Source organism: Zonotrichia albicollis, chromosome 30 (genome assembly GCF_047830755.1).
Source record: "Zonotrichia albicollis isolate bZonAlb1 chromosome 30, bZonAlb1.hap1, whole genome shotgun sequence".
Lineage (NCBI taxonomy): Eukaryota > Metazoa > Chordata > Aves > Passeriformes > Passerellidae > Zonotrichia > Zonotrichia albicollis.
Genome location: NC_133848.1, coordinates 3318439 through 3342450, shown reverse-complemented (window position 1 = coordinate 3342450; position 24012 = coordinate 3318439). Strand labels below are relative to the sequence as shown.

At 58.1% G+C, this 24012-nt stretch overlaps 2 protein-coding genes across 5 annotated transcripts in view; one reads left to right on the top strand and one right to left on the bottom strand.

Moving 5' to 3' along the window:
• Positions 1 to 1494: 1494 nt before the first annotated feature.
• Positions 1495 to 13344, bottom strand: NES (nestin). 4 transcript variants are annotated; one of them, XM_074529246.1, is made up of 5 exons: positions 12268 to 13344; positions 10752 to 10876; positions 9642 to 9715; positions 5810 to 7814; positions 1495 to 5176 (listed from the first exon to the last, which is right to left on the bottom strand). In XM_074529246.1, exons 1-5 carry the CDS (start codon positions 13078 to 13080, stop codon positions 2260 to 2262), a joined length of 5934 nt encoding a protein of 1977 aa, XP_074385347.1. In that variant the 5' UTR covers positions 13081 to 13344; the 3' UTR covers positions 1495 to 2259. The 4 variants fall into 4 exon arrangements, with proteins under 4 accessions (XP_074385347.1, XP_074385343.1, XP_074385345.1 ...); XM_074529242.1 differs by lacking the exon at positions 12268 to 13344 and having other exon boundaries at positions 1495 to 5301; positions 5533 to 7814; positions 10752 to 12062; XM_074529244.1 differs by lacking the exon at positions 12268 to 13344 and having other exon boundaries at positions 1495 to 5124; positions 5533 to 7814; positions 10752 to 12062.
• Positions 13345 to 20931: 7587 nt separating this feature from the next.
• BCAN (brevican) overlaps positions 20932 to 24012 on the top strand; it is a 31232-nt gene continuing 28151 nt past the window's right edge. The window contains 1 exon segment of the mRNA XM_074529709.1: positions 20932 to 21126. The gene's annotated coding sequence lies outside the window, so the exon portion shown is untranslated.

Below are 24012 nucleotides of genomic sequence, written 5' to 3'. Positions count from 1 at the left end.
CCCACTGCCCTCCGGTTCGGGGGGTCCCCGTGGGGTTCTGGTGGCTCCCAGGGCCGGGATGTGCGGGTGGTTCAGTGGGCATCGTGCCCACACCGGGCTCGGGGCACTGCCAGGCTGGGCTGGGTTGGCATCCCGGCCGCTGCTGTTGGCAGCCCAGGAGGAAACTGGGGGAATTCATGGGCAGCAGAGAGCCTTGAGGGGTGTCTGTGGAGCTCCAGGGTGGGGGGGCAGCGCCTCGGGGGGTGACAGGGGTCTGGGGGCGGGGGAGCATCGCAAAGGGATGGGGTCTGTAAGCCCAGGGGGCGGCATCACCATGAGAATGGGTGAAAATCCTTCTGGGGGCTGCATCAGCCTGGGAATGGAGGAAAACCCTCCTGGGGCACTGCCCTGGGGGCTGCAGCACTCTGGGAATGGGGGAACATCATCCTGGGGGCTGCATTGCCCTGGGGATGGGGGAGAATCTTCCTGGGGGTGTCACCCTGGGAATGGAGGAGAATCCTCCTTCGGGACATTGCCCCGGGGGACTTTATTGTCCTGGGAATGGGGGAACCTCCTCTTGGGGACATTGTCCTGGGGGCTGCATCACCCTGGGGTCTGCATTGCCCTGGGAATGGGGAAACCTTCTCCTGGGAGCATTGCCCTGAGGGCTGAATTGTCCTGGGGGCTGCATCACCCTGGGGGCTCCATCACCCTGTGGTGTGCACCACCCTGGGAATGGAAGAAAACCCTCCTGAGGGCACTGCCCTGGGGGGCTTCATCACAGCGGGGAATGGGGAAACACCCCCCTAGGGGCTGTATCACCATGGGAATGGAGGAGAATCCTCCTGGGGCATTGCCCTGGGGGCTGCATCACCATGGGAACGGGGTAACACCACCCTGACGGCATTGCCTTGGGGGTTGCAGCACTCTGGGAATGGAGGAGAAACATCTTGGGGCCTGCAGCACTCTGGGAATGGGGGAAGACCCTCCTGGGGCCATTGCCCTGGGGAGCTGCATCTTCCTGGAGGCTCCATCACCCTGAGAATGGGGGAACATCCCCCTGAGGATTGCATCAGCCTGGGAATGGAGGAAAATCCTCTTGGGGGCATCACCCTGGGAATGGGGGAACATCCCCTGGGAGCATTGTCCCGGGGGGGCTGCATTGTCCTGGGGGGCTGCACCACCCTGGCACTGGAGGAGCATCATGAGGCTGCAAACAGGTTACAAACCCTGCCCACCTTCTGCCACCCTCCCTCCATCAGCTCCTGGTTGAACTCCAGGGCCTGCTCAACCATTTCCATGGCTCTGGGGGCTGCACCATCCCAGGGATTGTGGCCATGAAACTCCAGGGCTGTGCATTGTCCCAGAGATGGGGTAGCACCATCCCACCCATCCTGCACCCTCGATCCTGCCCCCAGGATCCCCACCAGGGCACCATCCCAGCCCCAACCAGCCTGGAAATGCAACCCCCCCCATCAGTGCCCTCCCCTGCCCCAGAGTGAGGAAAGCAAGTCCTGAGGGGAGGATGAGGCTTTATTAAATTAATTTTGGGTACATCCAGCGTGGCTCAGTCCCCAGGGTCAGGCTGGGGAGCCTGGGGTGATGTACCTCAAAATGCCGAGTCCCAGGGTGCAGTTTGGGGGGGGCCCTAACCTCCAGCTGGACGTCCTGGAGGAATCGGAGAGGGAATCTTGCAGGGAATGAGGACACACAGAGTTTAAATTAAATACAGCAGAGCAACCCACCCAGGAGGAAACTGGAAATGAAGAGGGGGTCCCAGAGCAAATATGAGAATTTGGGTGGGCTGTGAGGGGTGCAACAGAACTTGGTGGTTCTTCACTCTGAAAAGGGGTGCAAAAAATCCACACAAACATGTTAAATACCCAGGGTCAGCCTGGGGTGATGTAGCCCAAAATGCTGAATCCCAGGGTGCAGTTTGGGGGAGTCCCTAAGGTCCAGCTGGACGTCCTGGAGGAATTACAGAGGAAAGCTTGCAGGGAATGGGGAAACACTGAGTTTAAATTAAATACCAGGTGGGTTCCTCCAGGCAACCCACCCAGGAGGAAACTCAAAATGAAGAGGGGATCCCAGAGCAAACATGAGAATTTGGGTGGGCTGTGAGGGGTGCAACAGAACTTGGTGGTTCTTCACTCTGAAAAGGGGTGCAAAAAATCCACACAAACATGTAAAAACCCACGGGGAGATGGGGAAGCATCAGGACGGGGTGGGATAAGGGGGAACAATGGGGTTCTGGCAGGAAGGAGCCACCAGAAGGTTCTGTCACTCGTCCCCTGAGGAGCAGGGCTGCCGCTGGGCTGTGGGGCTCAGGACATCCTCCTCACCCAGAGCAGGGGACACGGGGCTCAGCTGCTTCCCCCTGAGGCTGCCATCCCCCAGCTTGGTGGCAGTGCCATCCCCAGGGCTGGGGATCTGTGCTGGCAGCACCCCCGAGGGCTCTGAGAGGGTTTCCTGTGCCGGGGCCGTGCTGGAGGTGCCGTTCAGCAGCTCCTCGGTGAATTCGGGCAGCTCCTCCAGGCTGTGCGGGCGGTGCAGCCCGTTCTGAGCCCGGAGCTCACCCTCCTGCATCACCTCCAGGGCCTCCTGCACCGTGGGCTCCTCCTCGCTGGAGGAGGACAGGGAGGAGCCTTCCTCTGCCTCCTGGGAGATCTCGGGGTCTTCCTCTGCATCCCTGGGGAGTTTGGGGTGTTCCTCTGCATCCTGGGGGAGCTCGGGGCGTTCCTCTGCATCTCGGGAGAGTTTGGAGTCTTCTTCTGCATCCCAGGACAGCTCGGGGTGTTTTCCTGCATCCCGGGGCAGCTCTGAGCCTTCCTCTTCATCTCGGGACAGCTCGGGATCTTCGTCTGCATCCCGGGAGAGCTGAGAGTGTACTTCTGCATCCTGGGAGAGCTCGGGGTGTTCTTCTGCATCCCGGGAGAGCTGAGAGTGTTCTTCTGCATCCTGGGAGAGCTCGGGGTGTTCTTCTGCATCCCGGGAGAGCTGAGAGTGTTCTTCTGCATCCTGGGAGAGCTCGGGGTGTTCTTCTGCATCCCGGGAGAGCTGAGAGTGTTCTTCTGCATCCTGGGAGAGCTCGGGGTGTTCTTCTGCATCCCGGGACAGCTCAGGGCCTTCCTCTGCATTTTGAGAGAGTTTGGAGTCTTCCTCTGCATCCCAGTGGAGCTCGGGGTGTTCCTCTGCAACCTGGGAGAGCTGAGAGTGTTCTCCTGCATCCTGGGAGAACTCTGAGCCTTCCTCTGCATCCTGGGACAGATCAGAGCCTTCCTCTGCATCCCGGGAGAGTTTGGAGCCTTCCTCTGCATCCCGGGAGAGCTGAGAGCATTCCTGGGCATCCAGAGACAGCTCGGGGTGTTCGCCTTCACCCTGGTAGAACTCAGAGCCTTCCTGGGCATCCTGGGGGAGCTCGGAGTGTTCCCCTCCATCCCAGGACACCTCAGGGTGTTCCTCTGCATCCCGGGAGAGCTCAGAGCGTTCCCCTCCATCCTGGGAGAGTTCAGGGCGTTCTCCTCCATCCCAGGACAGCTCTCTCGTGCCAGGACCCTGCCCAGCCTCTGCCACCCTCGCTCCCATCAGCTCCTGGTTGAACTCCAGCGCCTGCTCAACTATTTCCAGAATCCCCGAGGCTTTCATGATCTCCACAGGCAGCTCGGCTGTGTCAGGGATGTCTGGGGTCACCTCTGGAGAACCTCCCTGCCCCAGGCTCTCACTGCCCAGGGCTCCCTCCTCCATCCCTAGCTGCTCTTCCAGGGGCTGCTCTGCTCCATCAGGCCCTGCCTGGGCCTGGAGCTCTGCTGTGGCCTTGGTTGGGTCATGGGGAGCCATGCTTGGCTCATCCTCATCTTCCTCCTCCTCCTGCCCTGCCAGCCCCAGGGTCCTGGCATCCCCCTCCAGCTCAGCTGTGCTGTGGAGCTCCTCATCTGGATCTTCTGGGTTCTCTGGTCCCTCCCAAGCTGCAGAGCCTGTGGCACCCTGGGTTGGCTCACCAGAACCTCCTGCTGATGGTTCCACCACCCCCAGACAGTTTGGATCTTCTTCTGGGCCTTTTTCCAGCTCAGCAGTGTCCTCTTCATCATTTGGCACCTCAGGTTCCTCAGTGGGCACCTCCATATCTGCTTCAGCAGCCAGATCTTCTGGGTGCTCTTCTGCAGAGCCTGTGGCACCCTGGGCTGGCTCACCAGAACCTCCTGATGATGGTTCCATCACCCCCATAGAGCTGGAGTCTTCTTCTGGGCCTTCCTCCAGCTCAGCAGTGACCTCCTCATCCTCTGGCACCTCAGGTTCCTCAGTGGGCACCTCCATACCATCATCTAGATCAGCAGCCAGATCTGGGTGCTCTGGTCTCTCCCACACTGCAGAGCCTGTGGCACCCAGGGCTGGCTCACCAGAGCCTCCTGATGGTGGTCCCACCACCCCAAGGCAGTTTGGATCTTCTTCTGGGCCTTCCTCCAGCTCAGCTGTGCTGTGGAGCTCCTCATCTGGATCTTCTGGGTGCTCTGGTGGTCCCTGCCATGCTGTGGCATCCTGGGCTGGCTCACCAGAACCTCCTGATGATGGTTCCACCACCCCAAGGCAGCTGGGGTCTTCTTCTGGGCCTTCCTCCAGCTCAGCAGTGCCCTCCTCATCCTCTGGCACCTCAGTGGGCACCTCCATACCCTCATCTGCTCCTGCAGCCAGCACCTCCAGGTGCTCTGTGCCCTCCTCTGGCCCTGCAGACGCTTCCCCAGGAGCCCCCAGACCATCTTGGCCGCCTTCAGCTGCGTCCACTTGAATTTCTTCAAAGTCCTCAGGAATCTCGGCTTCCTCTGAGCTGGACACCTCTTGGCTGGGAGCAGAGACCATGAAATAACCTTCCTCTTCTTCAGCCTCCTCTGCCTCCTCTTGTGGCACGCTGGCAGTTGGTGGCTGGTCCCTCCCTTGGCCCTGCTGGGCTGTGGCACACACAGGAGCTGTGCCCGTGGTGTCCTTGCTCTCTGGAGGGTCTGGGCTGGGTGTCCCCATCAGCATCTCCTCCTGGTAGAGGTGCAGGGGGGTGCTGTCGGGCAGGGTGTCCTCCAGCTCCACCCTCCTGCCCGTGCCCACTGCCAGCTCTGGGGTTCTTGGGGTCTCCTCCAGTGCCCACTCACCTGGCACCTGCCCCAGTGCCACCAGCTCTGCGCTCTCCAATTCTGGGGGTTCTGTATCTCTGGGGGTCTCCTCTAATGCCCACTCGTTCTTCTCACCTGGCACCTGCCCTGGTGCCACCAGCTCAGTGGGTTCTGTGTCTCTGGTGGCCTCCTCCAGTGCCCACTCAGCACTGTCACCTGGCACCTGCCCTGGTGCCACCAGCTCAGTGGGTTCTGTATCTCTGGTGGCCTCCTCCAATGCCCACTCACCTGGCACCTGCCCTGGTGCCACCAGCTCAGTGGGTTCTGTATCTCTGGTGGCCTCCTCCAATGCCCACTCACCTGGCACCTGCCCTGGTGCCACCAGCCCTGAGCTCTCCAGCTCTATGGGTTCTGTGTCTCTGGGGGTCTCCTCCAATGCCCACTCACCTGGCACCTGCCCCAGTGCCACCAGCTCTGAGCTCTCCAGCTCTATGGGTTCTGTGTCTCTGGGGGTCTCCTCTAATGCCCACTCAGCACTGTCACCTGGCACTTGCCCCAGTGCCACCAGCTCTGCCAGCTCTGGGTCTCTGGTGGCTTCCTCCAATGCCCACTTGCTGTTCTCACCTGGCACCTGCGCTGGTGCCACCAGCTCTGAGCTCTCCAGCTCTGCCAGCTCTGTGTCTCTGGGGGTCTCCTCCAGTGCCCACTCAGTGCTGGCACCTGGCACCTGCCCCAGCTCCCCTGGTTGCCCTGAAGCCTCTGCCAGCTCCTGGCTGTGCCCAGGGGAACCTGGAGGGGTTGGCTCAGGCTGTGCCACGCTGCCCAGCTGTGCCAGCTCAGCCTGTGCCAGCGCCTGCTGCTGCCTCATCTCCTGCCTCCTGGCATCTCCTTCATCATCCTCCTGGGCCTCCTCCAGCTCTGCTGGCCCTGTGCCACCTCTCTGCTCGCTTTCCAGCCTTCCTGCACTGCTCAGGGTGTCACCTGCCCAGGCCGGCTGTCCTGGCCCCTCAGTGTCCCCTGCTGTCACCTGCCAGTCCTCTTGGGCACTGCCATGGTCACCCTCCTGTGCCCAGGGCTCCTCTCCTGGCTCCAGCTCCTCCTGTTCCTCCTCCTCTCCTTCCTGCAGCTCCTCAGGCTCCTCCGGGGCTCTGCTGTCCCCCTCCAGGGTCTCACCTGCCTCTCCTGCCCCATGGTCTTCTCCTGCCCCATGGTCTTCTATATTGGAGCCTTCTACCTTGGAGCCTTCTCCTTCCCCAAGATCTTCTCCTGCCCCAAGAAATTCTGCCCCAAGATCTTCTCCTGCCTCAGAGCCTTCTCCTACCTTGGAGCCTTCTCCTGCCCCATGGACTTCTCCTGCCCCAAAATCTTCTCCTGCCCCAAGGTCTTCTCCTGCCCCAAGGTCTTCTCCTGCCATGGGGTCCTGTCCCACCCCGTGATCCTCCTCTTCCAGCACCTCCCTGCTGGCCTCTCCCTTTTCTCCCTCACCATCTCCCCCTCTGCCTGTCCCCTCCCCTGCCCCAGCATCTCCTCCAGCTCCTGTGGGAGGCTCCTCTGCTGGGATGGCCTCAGGGACACCCTTGAGTTCCTGCTCTGGGCACAGCTCCTGCTCCCTTCCCTGCTCTGCAGCCAGGTCCACCTCACACCTGGGCATTTTGTGCTGCTCAGCCCTTTCCTGCTCTGCATCAGCAAAGTCCTGCTCCAGGTGACCTTCTGTGGGCAGAGCCAGGTGGCTTTGAACGAGGACAGCACCAGCAGCTTCCACTTCTCTGTGGGGACATTTCTCCTCTTGCACATCTGTTCCTTCCTGCTGGAGATCTCCCTCCTCCTCATCCTCGGAGGGGTGTGAAGGCTGCGTGCTGGGGGTTTGTGTCCTTTGCTCCTCTGGCTTTTCCCAGCTGCTCTCTGTCTGCCCAGGCAGATCCTCGTGTCCTTCCTGGGCCTCCATTTCTGCATCCCTTGGGCTCAGCACAGCAGGAACCTCCTCCTCTTCCTCTTCTTCCTCCTCCTCCCATGCTCCCAGATCTTCCTGGCTCCCCAAGGGAGGGTCCACGCTGGGTGGGGATGGAGCTGTGTCCTGCAGGGGGCTGCTCTCCTTAGCCAGCCCTTGGAGCATCACCTCCTCAGCTCTCTCCTCATCCTCAGAGCCCTCCTGCCCTTCCCCAGGCCCCTCTGGCACGGCCTTGGTGGGGAAAACAGGGCTGGGAGCACGGATATCCCACGTGGAGTTGGGTGTGGGCTCCTCTTGGGGCTGAGCATCATCTCCCATCTCCTTGAGGGCATCCTCCAGCGCCTCGCTGACCAGCTGGGCCGGGTACTGCAGCCTGTGGGCATCTCCCAGGGGCTGCAGGCTGGCACTGCCACTGTCCCCAGAGGCTCTGGGCAGGGCACGCTCCATCCCTGGGCTCATTGCAGCCTCATCTCCTCCTGGCCAGGCTGGACCTTCCACCCCACAGCTCTCCTGCTCGGGGGAGAGGGCAAGGGAGGCTCTGCCTGCCTGGGGTGGGGTGGGTGTGAGAGCCCCCAGCCCCCTAACCCTGCTGGTGGCACTGCCATGGAGGGCTGGGGTGGATTTCTGGAGCTCCCTGGTGATTTGGGGCGTCAGGGTGGCACTTTGGGGCGTCAGGGTGGCACTTTGGGGGTGTTTGGTCACCCTGGGGAAGGGGGTGCAGGGCAGCACCCGCCTGGCCTCGGGGCTCGCTGGTGATGCTTTGCTGCTGCTCAGCTCCAGTTTGAGATCTGAAAAGAGCAAGGAGGAACCATGAGCCTCTCCCAGCCCTGCCCTGGCTGCCTCTCAATGCTCCCTCTCCTATTTTTAACCAGCTCCTTCTTGGAAAGTGGGAAATTCCTCCCTCCTGATGCTGCTGCTCCCGGGGGATTCGTGCCCAGCTGTCGCAGACATCTTTTATGAAAAATTCTTTCTTTTGGATTTTTCCTCCTGAGAAGCTGAGAGGCCTCAGGTACAAAATGTAAACAATGATTATCTGCTGCTGTGGAATGCAACAGGTGCATCTGTGATTGGCCCATGTTCATTGTTTCTAATTAATGGCCAATCACAGCCCAGCTGGCTCAGACTCTCTGTCCCAGCCACAAACCTTTGTTATTAATTCTTTTTCTATTCTTAGCCAGCTTTCTGATGAAATCCTTCCTTCTATTCTTTTAGCATAGTTTTAATATAATATATATTATAAAATAATAAATCAAGCCTCCTGAAACATGGAGTCAGATCCTCATCCCTTCCCTCATCCTCTATGAACACTCACACCCAGCTGCAGCCACAGCTGCTGGGCAAAGTGTGCAGGTGACAAAGCTTTCCTTGGGATTTTCATTTTTTTGTTTGGTTTGTTTTGAGGGAAAAGGAAATGCTCAGCTTGTTAGCACAGCGCTCCGTCCTGTGCTGCCCTTCCCATGAAAGGAAGGGAATTAAAAACGAGGCAAAGGAGCAGATAAGGCTGGTGAAGGAGCAGATAAGGCTTATCTGGGCTGTGAGCCCCGTGCCAAGAGCCCCCTGGATGCTGTTCACACCTTCCTATCGCTGCCAGGAAGATGCAGGGAAATGTGTCTGAATCCACATTTAACCTCTCCAGGAAAATGCAGGGAAATGTGTCTAAATCCACATTTAAACACATCTAACCCCCACCAGGAAAATGCAGAGAAATGAGCCTAAATCCACATTTAAACCCATTTAACCCCCACCAGGAAAAGGTGCCTAAATCCACATTTAAACACATTTAACCCCCACCAGGAAAATTTGTCTGAATCCACATTTAAACACATCTGACCCCCACCAGGAAAATGTGTCTAAATCCACATTTAAACACATTTAACCCTTCAGGAAAAGGTGCCTAAATCCACATTTAAACCCATTTAACCCTTCAGGAAAAAGCGTCTAAATCCATATTTAAATACATCTAGCCCCCACCAGGAATATGTGTCTAAATCCACATTTAACCCCCACTAGGAAAATGTGTCTAAATCCACATTTTAACCCATTTAACCCTCCAAGGAAAAGGTGCCTAAATCCACATTTTAACCCATTTAACCCCCCCACCCCCAGAAAAGGTGCCTAAATCCACATTTAAACACATTTAAGCCCCCCAGGAAAAGGTGTCTAAATCCACATGTAAACCCATTTAACTCCCCCAGGAAAATTTGTCTGAATCCACAATTCAACACATCTGACCCCCACCAGGAAAATGTGTCTAAATCCACATTTAAACCCATTTAACCCTTCAGGAAAAGGTGCCTAAATCCACATTTAAACTCATTTAACCCTTCAGGAAAAAGTGTCTAAATCCACATTTAAATACATCTAGCCCCCACCAGGAAAATGTGTCTAAATCCACATTTAACCCCCACTAGGAAAAGGTGCCTAAATCCACATTTTAACCCATTTAACCCCCCCCCAGAAAAGGTGCCTAAATCCACATTTAAACACATTTAAGCCCCCCAGGAAAAGGTGTCTAAATCCACATTTAAACCCATTTAATCCCCCAAGGAAAAGGTGCCTAAATCCACATTTAAACCCCTTTAAGCCCCCCAGGGGTGGCACCGGGGGTCCCTTACCTCTGAGCCCGTTTGTCACCCTGAATTCCCCGGCGGGCACCTGCAGGCGGCTGCTCTCGGCTTCCAGCAGCGTCCTGGGGGAGAGCAGAGGGGCTGGGGGTGCTGCAGGGGGCTCCCTGGGCACCCCGGCGTGGGTAAACTGAGGCACAGCTGCCTATGCTGCTATGGACACAGGGCGGGTAAACTGAGGCACGGCTGGATGTGCTGCTATGGACACAGGGCATCAGGGTGGGTAAACTGAGGCACAGGTGCTTGTGGCATCAGGGCAGGTAAACTGAGGCACAGGTGCTTGAGGTGCTCTGGACACAGTGCCAGAGTGGGTAAACTGAGGCATGGCTGGTTCTGCTGCTACGGACACAGGGGGCATCAGGGTGGGTAAACTGAGGCACAGCTGCCTTTGCTGCTCTGAACACAGGGTGGGTAAACTGAGGCATGGCTGGATATGCTTCTATGGACACAGGGCATCAGGGCAGGTAAACTGAGGCACAGGCGCTTGTGGCATCAGGGCAGGTAAACTGAGGCACGGGTGCTTGTGCTGCTCTGGATACAAAGTGGGGAAACTGAGGCACGGCTGGTTCTGCTGGACACAGAGTGGGTAAACTGAGGCACGGCTGGATGTCCTGCTCTGAACACAGGACGGGTAAACTGAGGTACGGCTGGTTCCGCTGCTATGACCCAGGTTATCAGGGCAGGTAAACTGAGGCACGGCCGATTCCGCTGCTATGACCCAGGTTATCAGAGCAGGTAAACTGAGGCACGGCTGGATGTCCTGCTCTGAACACAGGGCGGGTAAACTGAGGCACGGCCCGTTCCGCTGCTATGACCCAGGTTATCAGGGCAGGTAAACTGAGTCACGGCCGGTTCCGTCGCTGCGGACCCCGAAGGAGCCCCCCTGGCTGCCGTGCCCCCTCCCCTCCCCCCGTGGCCCGGATTAGTGTCCCCGCACGGTGACATCACGCTCGGCCGCGCAGGGCCAGCCCCATTCTCATGCTAATCGTGCCCACGGCCCCTTTGTGCGGGGCCATCTGGAAGGAAGGAAGGGCCGCTCGGGGGGCACGGGGCTGTCCCTGCGGTGCCACCTGTGCCCACCTGTGCCCACCCGGGGCTCACCTGTAGGTCGCCACTTCCAGGCTCAGGGACATCTTGAGGTGCATCAGCTGCTGCCTGTCCTCCAGCACCCGCGCGATCTGCACCCGCAGGCTCTGCTGCTCCTGCTCCAGGGCCTCCATAGCCAGCTGTGGGCACCACAGGGGGGTCAGGGGGCGGTCGGGGTCACCCCCAGCCCTGGCGGAGCCCCCCCGGTCCGCTCATTCCCGCAGGATGCTCAGGGGCGAGGCTGGAGCTCAATTTAGCACCAGGGGCTGAGGATGGGGGAGAAGAGCAGGGGATGGGATGAGGGAGGAAAGGCCGGGCTGATTGGGAAAGAAACAACTCCATGGGCAGCTGTGGGCATCACAGGGGGGTTAGGAGGGTCAGGGTCACCCCCAGCCCTTCCTGAACCCCCCCCCGCAGGGTTCGGGATCCCCTCAGGATGCTCAGGGATGGGACCGGAGCTCAATTTAGCACCGGGGGCTGAGGATGGGGGAGAAAAGTGAGGAAAGGCTGGGCTGATTCACGGCCAGGTGGAAAAGAAACTACTCCATGGGCAGCTGCGGGCACCACAGGAGGGTCAGGGTCGCCCCCAGCCCTTCCTGACCTCTCCAGCTCCCTGCGGGATTCGGGATCCCCGCAGGATGCCCAGGAATGGGACCGGAGCTCATTTTAGCCCCGGGGGCTGAGGATGGGGCAGAGGGGCAGGGGATGGGAAGGGGAGGAAAGGCCGGGCTGATTCACAGCGAGGGAATGAACCAACTCCATGGGCAGGGTCACCCCCAGCCCCGCCCGAACCCCGCGGATCTGGCCCGGGCACGGGGCTCGGCTCATCCCCGCAGGATGCTCAGGGACGAGCCCGGAGCTCATTTTAGCCCGGGGGGCTGAGAAAGGGGGGAAATGAGCAGGGCTGAAAGGGGACTGGAAGAGGGAGGAAAGGCCGGGCTGATTCACGTCCAGCGTGGGAACGAAACAACTTCCAGGAGAGCAGCGGAGGCGGCGGCATCCTCTGCCCCGGGACACCCAGGGCTGCTCCCAGCAGCTGGAACAAAGGGAGACCCTTCCCCGGGCAGTGCTGACGCCGCTCCCGGGTATTTCCAGCCGGTTCCGCCTCCTCCTCCCTCCGCTGAATGGCTTTTGCAGCTGTCGGGTCGCAGTTGCAGCGAACTCGGTGGGAGTTTTTGGGAGTTTGTCCTTCCCGCACACCGGGGGCTGCGGCTGCCCCAAGATCCGCACCCCGAAACCGGGCAGGGGAGCCCCCGGTGGCTGCTGCTGCTCCGCTGCAGTTTGGTGGCCCCGGGTCTCTGTTGTCCCCAGGGACAGAGATGTCCCCAAGCCGCTTTGCTCTTCCTCCTGCCCTCCCCAGCTTCCTCTGAGCTCATCCAGGGCTACCTCCCTCCCATCCCTGGGGTTTGCTCGCTCTGTTTGCCTCCCCCCACCCATCTCTCGCATCTCTTTGCTCAGGGTCGTGCCCTGTGTGCCCACCCAGCACCCCCAGCCCCTCTGCTGTCCCCTCCCCTGGGGATTTTTCACTCGCCTGGAACTTTTCTGCCTCCCCGCGCTGCTCCTGCCACTGCCGGGCCAGGCTCTCCTCCAGCATCTCCTTGCGAGCTTTGAGCCCCGCCAGGTCCTTCTCCAGGTGCTGCAGCTGCAGCTGGCTCTGCTGGTTGTCCTCCACCGCCTTCCACAGGTTCTCCTTGGCCTGGCACAGGGAACCTTCCAGCTGAGCCACCTCCGCCTTGTAGGTCTCCACCGCCCCTTTCCAGATCTCCGAGAGCCTCTTGGAGTAATCCTCCACCTCCACGGGCTGCAGAGCCACGGGGGCACAGCGGAAACTCTCCAGGCTGTGCGAGAAAGTGGCGATCTCCTGGTCCAGCCCCGCTTTCTCCTCCTCGTGCACCTCCAGCAAGGCTTCCACCTCCTTCTCCAGCTGCACGGCTCTCTCCTTGAGCCAGATCTGCGCTCTCCTCTCCTCCTCCAGCTCCTTCCTGCTCAAGGACAGCTCCTTCTTGGCTGCTTCTCGGGCTGCCTGCTCCTTCTGGCACCTGCTTCTCACCTGCTGCACCTCCTCGTAAAGGTTGTCCCTGGCCAGCTCGGCCGTGCATTTGTCCCTGAAGGCGACATCCAGCGCATCCCGCAGCGCTCGCAGCTCCTCCTCGTACTTGGCCCTCCACGATTCCCCCGCCTGGCCGCTCTTGCTGCTCTGGATTTCAGCTCGCAGTACCTCGTTCTCCTCCTCCAGGAACTTCACGCGGGCCAGGTAGGCCTCCAGGCGCTTGTTGAGGTCCCACATCTGCAGCGATTCCTCTCCCAGGGCTCGGGGCCCCGCCAAACTCTCCGTGCTCAGCATGGCCGGGAGGATGAGGAGGGGAGAAGAAGGCGGGGAGGGAAGCAGAGAGTGCCGGCGAGCCGAGGGGAGCGCAGCTATTCATACCCTGCCTGCCGAGTGGGAGGCCCCCGAGACCCGGACGAGCAGCCGCATTTAACCCTTGCACAGCCGAGCCCTCGTGGGCTCCACGCTGAGCTCGGATTTCCCGGCCATGAGGAAGAGCATGGTGCCGCTTCCCACTTCCAAACCCTCAATCAGGAGGGTGATTTGAGGGCTTGGATCCTCTCCCTAAAGCCCGAGGGCCGTGCCAGGGAGCTGGAGGGCTGCCCTGGGGCTCGGCGAGGAGTTTGGGAGGTGTCCAAGGGTGCTTGGCAGATGCCCAGCCCGGCTGCAGCATCCCTCGGCGGTGGTGGCTTGTGTTGGGGAAGATGGAACAGGAAAGCCTTACAAATGTGATTGTCTGGCAAAAAAAAAAAAAAAAAAAAAAAAGATTTTGAGAATATAGAAATTATAAGTGAGATTGAAATGAAAGCAAGATTTGAGATACCTCAGTTACTGGACAACTGGAAAACAATGGTGTGGCCAGCTGAAGGTGATCCCCTTTTGATGGAACAACACCCTCTGCTTGCAGACAGGCCCAAGGGTCAGAGCAGACCCTGCCAGCTTGGCAGAAGGGGCCCAAAGAGGAATTTTTAGGGTTTAAAACTACTCCAAAGAGGAGTTTTTAGGGTTTAAAATGTAACACAGTGTGGTAATGCAACGATTCTTACAGGCTGTATGTAAATGCTGTAGGATTTGTATCTTGTACTAGATTGGTTAGTGAGAATTAGAATATTGAACACAGAAGAAGATTTATTGTGTTGTAACGGGAACCTCGCCCTCTTACCCCTTTTACTCTCTTACCCTTTTACTCTCATATGCTTTTACACTCTTACCCTCTCACCCTCTCACCCTCTCTCCCCCTCTCTTCTCTCAGCCTGCTCTGCTCTGTGGCTGCAGCTCCCAGCAGGGCCCTGCACCCAGGCCCTTTGCAATAAACCCCAAATCCCAGCAGGGCCCCTGCACCCAGGCCCTCTGCAATAAACCCCAAATCTCACGCCCTGGCTTCAGAGATCTCTCATCTTTGTCCATCCTACAGGCTTGTGAGCCCCATGCTCCCCCAAAACTCGGGGGGCTCGGAGCCCCAGAGGAGCCCCCTGAGGGTCTCGCAGCCCTTTAATATAGATATACATCAAAGTTCATGTTGGGTCTGATAAATCTTGATGCCCAAGAAATGTTCCATTGGAACTTTGTCTTTCAATAAATAAACTACTTTTTTTTTTTTTTTTTGTGGAAAATGAGAGAAAAAAAATGAAGAAAGGATAAAGTTGAGTTCTAGTTCCAAACATCTGTATTAATTCAGATGCTTTGGATTTATATCAGATAAATCAGGTGGTTCCACTATCATCTTTGGGTAAGAAATAAAATAAAGAAAGAAATAATATCAATATAAATAATGTAAAAAGAAATCATTAAAACCACCCCCCCCTTTTGAGTTTGTGTTCAAATCAATAATCAAAAATATTGCTTCCCTGTCCTAACTTCAGAGAACCTGGTAATATTTGTTAGGATTTGCATTTTTGATTCTATGACTAGTTAAAAGACCAGATTCCTTAAAAGTCTCTGAAGCTTCATGAAACACAGAGAACATTTATTTCTTTGATCCATTAGCACCTTTCTCTCACAGCCCTGGCGAGGTGATGGCTGCACTGAGGACATCTCTGGGCAGGTTCCTGGATCCATCCTATGGAAATCCCTCTGCAGAGCATCCAGCTGTGCCCAGCTGTGATCTTCCCTCTTTCCAGATGTGCGGGAGCCCAACGGGAGCAGCTTCTCCAAAACTTGGTTTCCGTCAGAGCTTCCACTGACAGGGTCCAGCAGTCCCGGTTGGACATTTTTAATATTTATATTTTTTTTTGTTTTTCTCTCTTTATTTACCCCAGATGACTTCTCTGGGGGAAGGGCAGCGCACTGGCGACGGGCGGAGATTCACAATTTCAAACTCGGGAGGATTCTGCGAACAAAAGGAGCAGGAAAATGAGGAGAATATCGCTGGGGGAGAGATTTGCCAGCATTTTCTCCCTGGAGACGGTGATTTTTCCCACTGGGAGGGTCCTCAGCAGGGCAAGGAGGACAGGAATGTCTCTTCCCTAGAGGGACAGGCTTCTGGAAAGACAAGCAACAAGACAAGCAACAGTCCCCTCTGCTGGCAAAGCATCTCCAGCATCATGCAGGGGCTGCTGGGGACAGCAGAGCAGCAGCAGCAGCCCCAGCAGGGTCATGGTGGTCCCCAGGGAGGGTCGGGGTTGTCCCTGGTGCCTGGAGGGGGGATGGAAAGGGGATGAGCCGGCTCGGGGGTCCCCAAGGGCATTATCATCTTTCCGGCTCATCTCCGGCCAGACATCCTGTCTGGCTCCTCGGCCCGGCTCTGGTTTGCCTCTCACAGCCAAGATTGGAACGCTGTTAAGGAGCCCAGGGAGGGTTGAGGTTGGAGAATCGATCTGGGGCCTCGCTGAGGTGATGCTGTGTGTTTGTTGCAGATATCTTTTATGGAAAATCCTTTCTTTGGGATTTTTCCTCCTGAGAAGCTGGGAGGCCTCAGGAACAAAATGTAAACAATGGTTATCTGCTGCTGTGGAATGCAACAGGTGCATCTGGGATTGGTCTCGTGTGGTTGTTTCTAATTAATGGCCAATCACAGTCAGCTGGCTCGGACACAGAGCCCGAGACACAAACCTTTGTTATTCATTCTTTCTTTTTCTATTCTTAGCCAACCTTCTGATGAAATCCTTTCTTCTATTCTTTTATTAGAGTTTTAATATAATACATATCATAAAATAATAAAACAGCCTTCTGAAACATGGAGTCAGATCCTCATCTCTTCCCCAATCTGAAAACCCCTGTGAACACCATCACATGTGTTTGTGTCTTCCTCCTCCTCATTTCCATAGCACATCTGCTGTAGAGCTGCCCTTCCTCGCTGCCTGCCTGCTCCCACTTTCCTCCTTCTCACCTGGGATGTCCAGGAGCCCCCAAAACTGCTGCAAAAAGGCCCCCAGTGCTCATGGCTGGGAAGGAGAGAGCAATTCCTTCCTCACTGGCCTTGTCACCCTCTTCCTCCTCCTCCTGCCTTTTGGGGTGCCTGGCCCCTCTGTCTGAGCCAGCAGCAGGGCTCAGCAGGATGGCCCAAATCCTGCAGCCCAGGGAGGGCTCAGGATACCCAGAATGGGGATTTTGGTGTCCCTGGGGGATATCTGAGCTCAGGATACCCCAGGATGGAGATGTTGGTGCCCTTGGGGGATATTTGAGTTCAGGATCTCCAGGATAGGGATGCCCCTGTCACTGGGGGATGTTTGAGCTCAGGATGCCCCAGGACAGAGATGTCTGGATCCCTGGGGGATATCTGAGCTCAGGATACCCCAGGATGGAGATGTTGGTGTTACTGGGGGATATTTGAGTTCAGGATCCCCAGGACAGGGATGCCCCTGTCACTGGGGGATGTTTAAGCTCAGGAGATGCCCCAGGACAGAGATGTCTGGATCCCTGGGGGATGTCTGAGCTCAGGATGCCCCAGGATGGAGATGTTGGTGCCCTTGGGGGATGTTTGAGCTCAGGATGCCCCAGAATGGGGTTTTTTGTGTTACTGGGGGATGTTTCAGCTCAGGATGCCCCTGGATGGGGATGATTGGATCCCTGGGGGATGTTTGAGCTCAAGATGCCCCAGGACGGAGATGTTGGTGCCCTTGGGGGATATTTGAGTTCAGGATCTCCAGGATAGGGATGCCCCTGTCACTGGGGGATGTTTAAGATCAGGATGCCCCAGGACAGAGATGTCTGGATCCCTGGGGGATATCTCAGCTCAGGATGCCCCAGGATGGAGATGTTGGTGCCCTTGGGGGATGTCTGAGCTCAGGATGCCCCAGGAGGGGGATGTTGGTGTCCTTGGGGGATGTTTGAGCTCAGGATGCCCCAGGATGGAGATGACTGGATCCCTGGGGGATGTCTGAGCTCAGGATGCCCCTGGATGGGGATGTTGGTGTTACTGGGGTATGCTGGGGATCAGGATGACCCAGGATGGGGTTTTTTGGGTCACTGGAGGATGTTTGAGCTCAGGATGCTCCAGAATGAGTATTTTGGTGTTATTGGGGGATGTCTGAATTCAGGATGCCCCAGGATGGGGATGTTGGTGTTACTGGGGCACGTTTGAGCTCAGGATGCTCCAGGATGGGGCTTTTGGTGTCCCTGGGGATGTTTGAGTTCAGGATGGCCCAGGAGAGGGATATCTGTGTCCCTGAAGGATTCTGGGGATCAGGATGCCCCAGGATGGGAATGACCCTGTCCTTGGGGAATATTTGAGCTCAGCATACCCCCGGATGAGGATGTTGGTGTCCCTGGGGAATGGGATGTCTGTTCCCCTGAGAGGTCCTTGGGGTCAGAACCCCCTGGGATGGCACCACTGAGGGGTTCTCAGGGTCAGAACCCCCTGGGAACAGGGGGGTTTGTCCCTGTGGGATGCCAAGTGGCCGTTCAGCAGTGGCACAGCTTTGTAGGAATGTGCTCTTTGCAGATGGAGTGACAAAACTAACTTTTGTTTCTTTTTGTTCCTTGTTTTTGTTCCTTTTGTTCCTTTAAAAAGGAAAGAAGCCCAGAAGTTTCTCTTTTTGATTAGGTGAAAAGACATCTCATAGGACTGGGGGACTTCAAACTTCAGGATAGCTAATTGGACAGGAGCTAAAAAGTTTTGTTTGGGCAATTTATTAGAAAAAGAACAGAACAAAGAAACTAATTGCTTTTGTGAGGTGTTTTACTAGGGGCAGGACGGTTTCTTGTACTTGGATCGGTTTTTCTCTGTAAAGAGTTAGTTTATTTTGCTTTCTATTGAAACCTTTTTGTTTCCAACACTGCCACAGAAACCATTTTGCTGATTTGATGCCTCCTAAGGTAGCTGAGCTATCTTGGGTGTGAAATAGAACTCCCAGAGCTCATGAGACCTGGCTGGAGGAGAATCCTGGTGCTGGGGGTGGCAGTCTGAGGGTGCCCTGCAGTCCCAGGGTGGGAGCTGGCACGTGCCTGGCACAGGGTGCATGGCACAGGGTGCATGGCACAGGGTGCATGGCACGGGCTGGGACGTGACTCTGAGCAGGGCTGGAGGAGCAGGGGGAGGAGGAGGAGGAGGAAGCACAGCTGGGCACTGAGGTCCTTCCAGCCTGAACACACTGGGGCTGGGGGGGCTGGGGGTGCCTGGGGGGTCCCCCGTGCCTTTCCATGCCCTGGCTGATGGAGAGGGCTGAGCCAGAGCATCTCCAGAGCTGCAGAAATGGATGGGGATCCTCTGGAGGGTCTAACAGGGCTGTGCCCTGCTCCTGCCTGCTCCTCTCCCTTCTCTCCTGTCCCTTCCAGCAACTGGGGGTCCTGTGGGGGTCCCCTGTGCCTTTCCATGCCCTGGCTGCTGGGATTGGGCTGCTTGGCTGGGGAGGGCTGAGCCAGAGCATCTCCAGAGCTGCAGGAATGGATGGGGATCCTCTGGGGGGTCTAACAGGGCTGTGCCCTGCTCCTGCCCACTCCTCTCCTGTAAGAGCTGAAATGAGGGATGCAGGACTCCAGGCAGATCTCCAAAATCAGTTTATTGTATCCAAGGTGTTACAGCAGTCCAAGGTGGTGGATGACAGAGCTATGCCTACAATTGTCAGCTCCAAAAGACCCGTGTCCCTCATTCAGGCAGGCACTCACTGATGGCGCCCCACATTGGGCGCCACTGTAAGAGCTGAAATGAGAGATATGGGACTCCAGGCAGCTCTCCAAAGTGCAGTTTATTGGATTCAAGGTGTTACAGCAGTCCCTCATTCAGGCTCTTACTGATGGTGCCCCACATTGGGCACCTCCTGGGCTGGGACTGGGCAGTTCTGCCCCACAAAGTGCAGTTCTGTGGGTGGTGCCCATTGGGGCAGGATGGCACCTCATGGGCTGGGACTGGAGAGCCCTGTGCCGCAGCCCTGTGCCACACAGTTCTGTGGGTGGTGCCCATCTGGAGCGGGATGGCACCTCATGGGCTGGGATTGGGGAGATGGAGCTGGGGCAGCCCTGGGGGTTCAGCCCTGAATGTCCCAGTGCCCATCCTGGCACAGCTGCGGGCACTGTGTGTGAGCGTGAGAGTGAGAGTGAGTGTCTAGCCCTGTGGTGTGAGAGTGAGTGTGAGTGAGTAAGTGAGTGAGTGAGTGAGTGAGTGCGTCCAGCACTGTGAGTGTGTGAGTGTCCAAGCAGTGCGGTGTGAGAGTGAGTGTGAGTGTGATTGTCCAGGACTGTGAGTGTCCAACCCCATGGTGTGAGTGTGAGTGCCCACCCCCGTGTTGTGAATGTGAGTGTGAGTGTGTTAATGTCCAGATCCATGCTGCGAGTGTGTGTGTGTGCGAGTGTGTGAGTGTGAGTATCCAGCCCTGTGCTGTGTGTGAGTGTGAGTATCCAGCCCTGTGCTGTGAGTGTGAGTTCTCAGCCCTGTGCTGTGAGTGTGAGTGTGTGTCTAGCCCCATGCTGTGAGTGTGAGTGTCAATGTCCAGTCCCATGCTGTGTGAGTATGATTCCCAGCCCTGTGCTGTGAGTGTGAGTGAGTGTGTGAGTGTGATACCCATCCCGTGCTGTGAGTGTGAGTGTGAATGTGAGTGTGATTCCCATCTCCGTGCTGTGAGTGTGAGTGTGAGTGTAAGTGTGAGTGGGATTCCCACCCCGCGCTGTGTGTGTGAGTGTGATTCCCACCCCATGCTCAGTGTGAGTGTGAGTGTGTGATTCCCATCCCGTGCTGTGAGTGTGAGTGTGAGTGTGTGAGTGTGAGTGTGAGTGCAATTCCCACCCCGCGCTGTGAGTGTAAGTGTGAGTGTGAGTGCAATTCCCGCCCCGCGCTGTGTCCCGTCACCCCCCCGGCCATTCCCCTCTCCCCGGAGCTGCAGCGCTGCCGGTGCCGCCTCTGCCGCCCGCAATTATTTCCCAGGGTGCCAAATGATTAATTCAGCTCAGGAACGGAGCTGAGGCTTTCTGCAAACTCACCCGAGCAATTCCCTGGCAGCTCCGCGCCGCCCCCCCGGCCGGGGAATGCTCTGTGCCAGGCAAACTTTCGGCGAGATCTGCTTAAAAAAACCCTCGGTGCCAGCTGGGTGCTGCCCCTTTGCCAGCGGGATGTGCCAGCTGCCCACCAGACCCCACCGGTGCCCAGGTCTCCAAAATTCCTGCAGGATTGAGGATTTGAGGCATTGCAGCCTAAAGATGTATCGATGATCCTGGCCCTGCCGCAGATGCGGGTAAACTGAGGCACTGTGAGTGCTGTGCTGTGCCAGCTCGGCTCTGGCTGCTCCCACAACCAAAGGGGTTTGTGGATGTCCCTTGGAGGGGTTTGTGGGGGCTGGCAAATCCCCCGGGGCTCCTCCACCCACCTCGGCCCCACAGCACGAGGGTTTTTACATGACAAAGCCTCTGCTGGCTATCGGGACCCCCGCCCGCCGCCCCCTCCCCGTCCAGCCGAAGCTGCCAAATCCCAGGAATTGCCACCCCAAGAGCATTCCCGAGCCATGGAGGGGTCTGAGGGGGCGACACCCCCATTCTCTGCTCCCCAATTCTGCTGCATCGGGTTAACACCGGGCTGAGCATCCTCCTCATCCTCCTCATCCTCCTCATTCTCCTCTCGTGCGGGCTTTGCCAGCTGCCAGGAGGGAGGGACGGGGAGGGACGAGCAGCCTGCCAACACGGTAGTATCTTTTTTTTTTCCTTCTCCTTCTTAATTAGGGGAAGGAATAAATATAAAAGGAGGAGGGAAAGGGGAAGGGAAAAAAAGAAAAAAAAAAAAAAAGCGGAGTGGAGGACACGGACACACACACACACACACACACACATAGAGAAGGCTCTTTTCTCGGTGCCTGCACTTATGCCTGGTGCAGCTCCGTGCCAACCCTGCTGCCGAACTGCCCGCGCTGCCCCGGAGGAGCCGCAGCTCAGCCGCACGCCGGGCCCCGGGGCCGGGGCTGCGGCCCCGCACCGAGCCAGGTGAGCGGGGGGTACCGGGGGTGCCCCGGGATCTGCGGTGCCCCCGGGATTGGTGCCCACAGGATCTGCGGTGCCCCAGGAGCTGCGGTGCCCCCGGGATTGGTGCCCCGGGATGTGCGGTGCCCCGGGATGTGCGGTGCCCCCGGGATTGGTGCCCCGGGATCTGCGGTGCCCCAGGATCTGCGGTGCCCCCCGGATTGGTGCCCCGGGATGTGCGGTGCCCCCGGGATTGGTGCCCCCGGGCTCTGCGGTGCCCCCGAGATCTGCGCTTCCCATCCCGGTCTCGCCTTTCAGCTCCGCACAGAAAGCGAAACGAGAGCCGGGCTGGCTCAGCTCAGAGGTTTCCCCGGGGTTTTTCCCCTCGCACCGTTCTGCCCTGCAGCGGGGAGGGCTCGGGTGGTTTTGTCCTTGTCCCCGAGGTTTCTGGAGGGAGCGGCTCCGCAGCGCCGGGGGCACAGCGGGGGCTGGAGGGGACTCTGCCAACTTGGGTGGAGAAAGGAGTTTGGTGCTGCCCGGCTGCTGCAGCCTGGAGCCAGGCTGGAGTCCAGCTCAGAGCCCAGCTTAGAGCCCAGCCTGAAACCCAGCCCAGCCCAGTCTAAAGCCCAGCCCAGCAGCAGGGCTCAGAGGTGTTGGGCACAAAAAGCATTTTCGGGGCTGTTTCCTCAGGAACCCAATTTTGGGAGAGGAGCCAGGGGTCCAGGATAGGGTTGGTGTGTTCCGTTTGTCCTGCAGAGTCCCTGCTCCTTGTCCCAAGGAGGCTGCAGCAGTGCAGAGGGAAACTGAGGCACGGAGCCGGGCAGGGATCGGGCTCTCCCAGCTCCTTCCCGTTCGTGTCGCTGGGCTGAGCTCGGGGCAAAGCTGCCCGGTCCCGGGTAGGGCTGGGGCCGAGCCCAAGGTTTGGGATTTTGCGATTTTGGGATTTTGGGATTTCGGGATTTTGGGATTTCGGGATTTTGGGATTGTTCTCCCCGTCCTCCCCCAGCTCTCTCTGCTGGGAGGCAGGAGGGGGCAGGGGGGTGATATATTTCAGGATTTTCACAGCTTTTTCCAACCCATCAGCCCCTCTGTGAACCCCAGACCCGCCGGGGGGTCCCGGGGAGGGGGAATTTTCCCGCAGCCCTTTTCCCCTCCCGCAGCCGGAACATTTCACCCCCAGGGTGAAGGGGCTGCCCTTGAGCATCCCTGCCAGGGACCTCTGCCCCTGTCACTTCCCACCTCAGAACCTGTTGCTCTTCCTCCTGGCTGCACTTGGGGTGGGAGAATCCCCCCTGTGCCCATCCTGGAGCCTTTTGCACGGCAGGGAGAGGCTGAACTGGATATTTCAGAGCTGCTTTTCAGGGAATGGTTTAAACTGGGGAAACTGGGAGCTGGGGTGAGGTTGTGCTGGGAGGGGGGAGATGCGAGTTTGGGAGGTGCTGAAATCAGGGACCCGCACACTACTGCCCCACCCCGTGCCTCAGTTTCCCCAGCAGAGCCCCGGGAAAGCGGGGGTGGGTGTGCAAACCTTCCACGTGTGCGTGTGACACACTTACCCAGGGCTACACGTGCCGGGGTGTCCCTGGCGGCTCCTGCGGTCTCTGCTCGCCCCCCGCCCCTCGGAACCTCCCCCGGGACCCTCCCCGCGCTCTCCCCCGCACAAGGAGCCCCTTTCTTCGGGGGGCTCGGGCTCCTGGCAGCTGCAGGGACCCCCCCTCCTCCCCACCTCCTTCCGGCCTTTCAGCTCTGCCAGCTCCGCTGCCAGGAGCCCTCCGGGCGCTCCCGGGGGTTGGCACCGCCTGGCACGGCCCCGCTCCCCCCGGGGACCCCTCCGGGGGTGGGCACGGATCCTGGGGGTTTGGAGCAGGGGTGGGCACGGATCCTGGGGGTTTGCAGCTCCGGGGGGACGGACACGGAGCGGACGGGAGAGAACGGCAGCCGGGACAGCGGGTCCGTGTCCGTGCCCGTGCGGCAGCGGCGTGTCCGGAGCCCTTTGCCGGTGGGGACGGGGCTGGAGCGGGGCCAGGCTGTGCCGGAGGCTGCTGACTCATTCTGCAGCTGAGCATCCCTGGAAAGGCACCGCTCTGCTCCCTCCTCCTCCTCCTCCTGCTCCGGATCGCTGCGGGCTGGCAGGGCACCTTGGGAGCGGCGTGAGCAGCATCACGTGGAGGGACAGGAGAAAACTCCTCTGGAGATGAAAAGGGACAGGAGAAAAACCCTCCGGAGATGAAAAGGGACATCCACAAATCTCTCTAAGGGACATCCACAGCCCCCCCTCCGGAGATGAAAAGGGATATCCACAAACCCTGCTAAGGGACATCACAAATCCCTCCAAAGGACATCATAAACCCGCCTCCGGAGGTAAAAGGGGACCTCCACAAACCCCTTTAAGGGACCTCCACAAACCCCTCTCTGGATGAAAAAGGACATCCACAAACCCCTCTAAGGGACATCCACAAACCCCTCTATGGAGATAAAAGGGGACCTCCACAAACCCCTTTAAGGGACCTCCACAAACCCCTCTCTGGATGAAAAAGGACATCCACAGCCCCTCTAAGGGACATCATAAACCCCCCTCCGGAGATAAAAAGGGACCTCCACAAACCCCTCTAAGGGACATCCACAAACCCCTTTAAGGGACCTCCACAAACCCCTTTAAGGGATATCCACAAACCCCTTTAAGGGATACCCACAAACCCCTCTAAGGAACATCACAAACCCCTCTCTGGATGAAAAGGGACATCCACAAACCCTCTAAGGGACATCACAAACCCCTCTAAGGGACATCCACAGGCACAACTCCTGTGCTGAGCCCTGGCCCAGGTGCTGCAGCCCCAGCTGCTGCAGGTGCCACGTTCAAGGAGCCAGCTCTGAAAGCAGGGCCGAGCTCAGGGGAGAAAGGAGGAGCAG

Coding starts and splice junctions, on each gene's coding strand:
- NES (XM_074529246.1), bottom strand. CDS start 13,080: ATGCTGAGCACGGAGAGTTTGGCGGGGCCCCGAGCCCTGGGAGAGGAA. Junction 7,815..9,641: donor GGTGACAAACGGGCTCAGAG/GTAAGGGACCCC, acceptor TGCTCTTTTCAG/ATCTCAAACTGGAGCTGAGC. Junction 5,177..5,809: donor GGGCAACCAGGGGAGCTGGG/GCAGGTGCCAGG, acceptor GGAGACCCCCAG/AGATACAGAACCCCCAGAAT.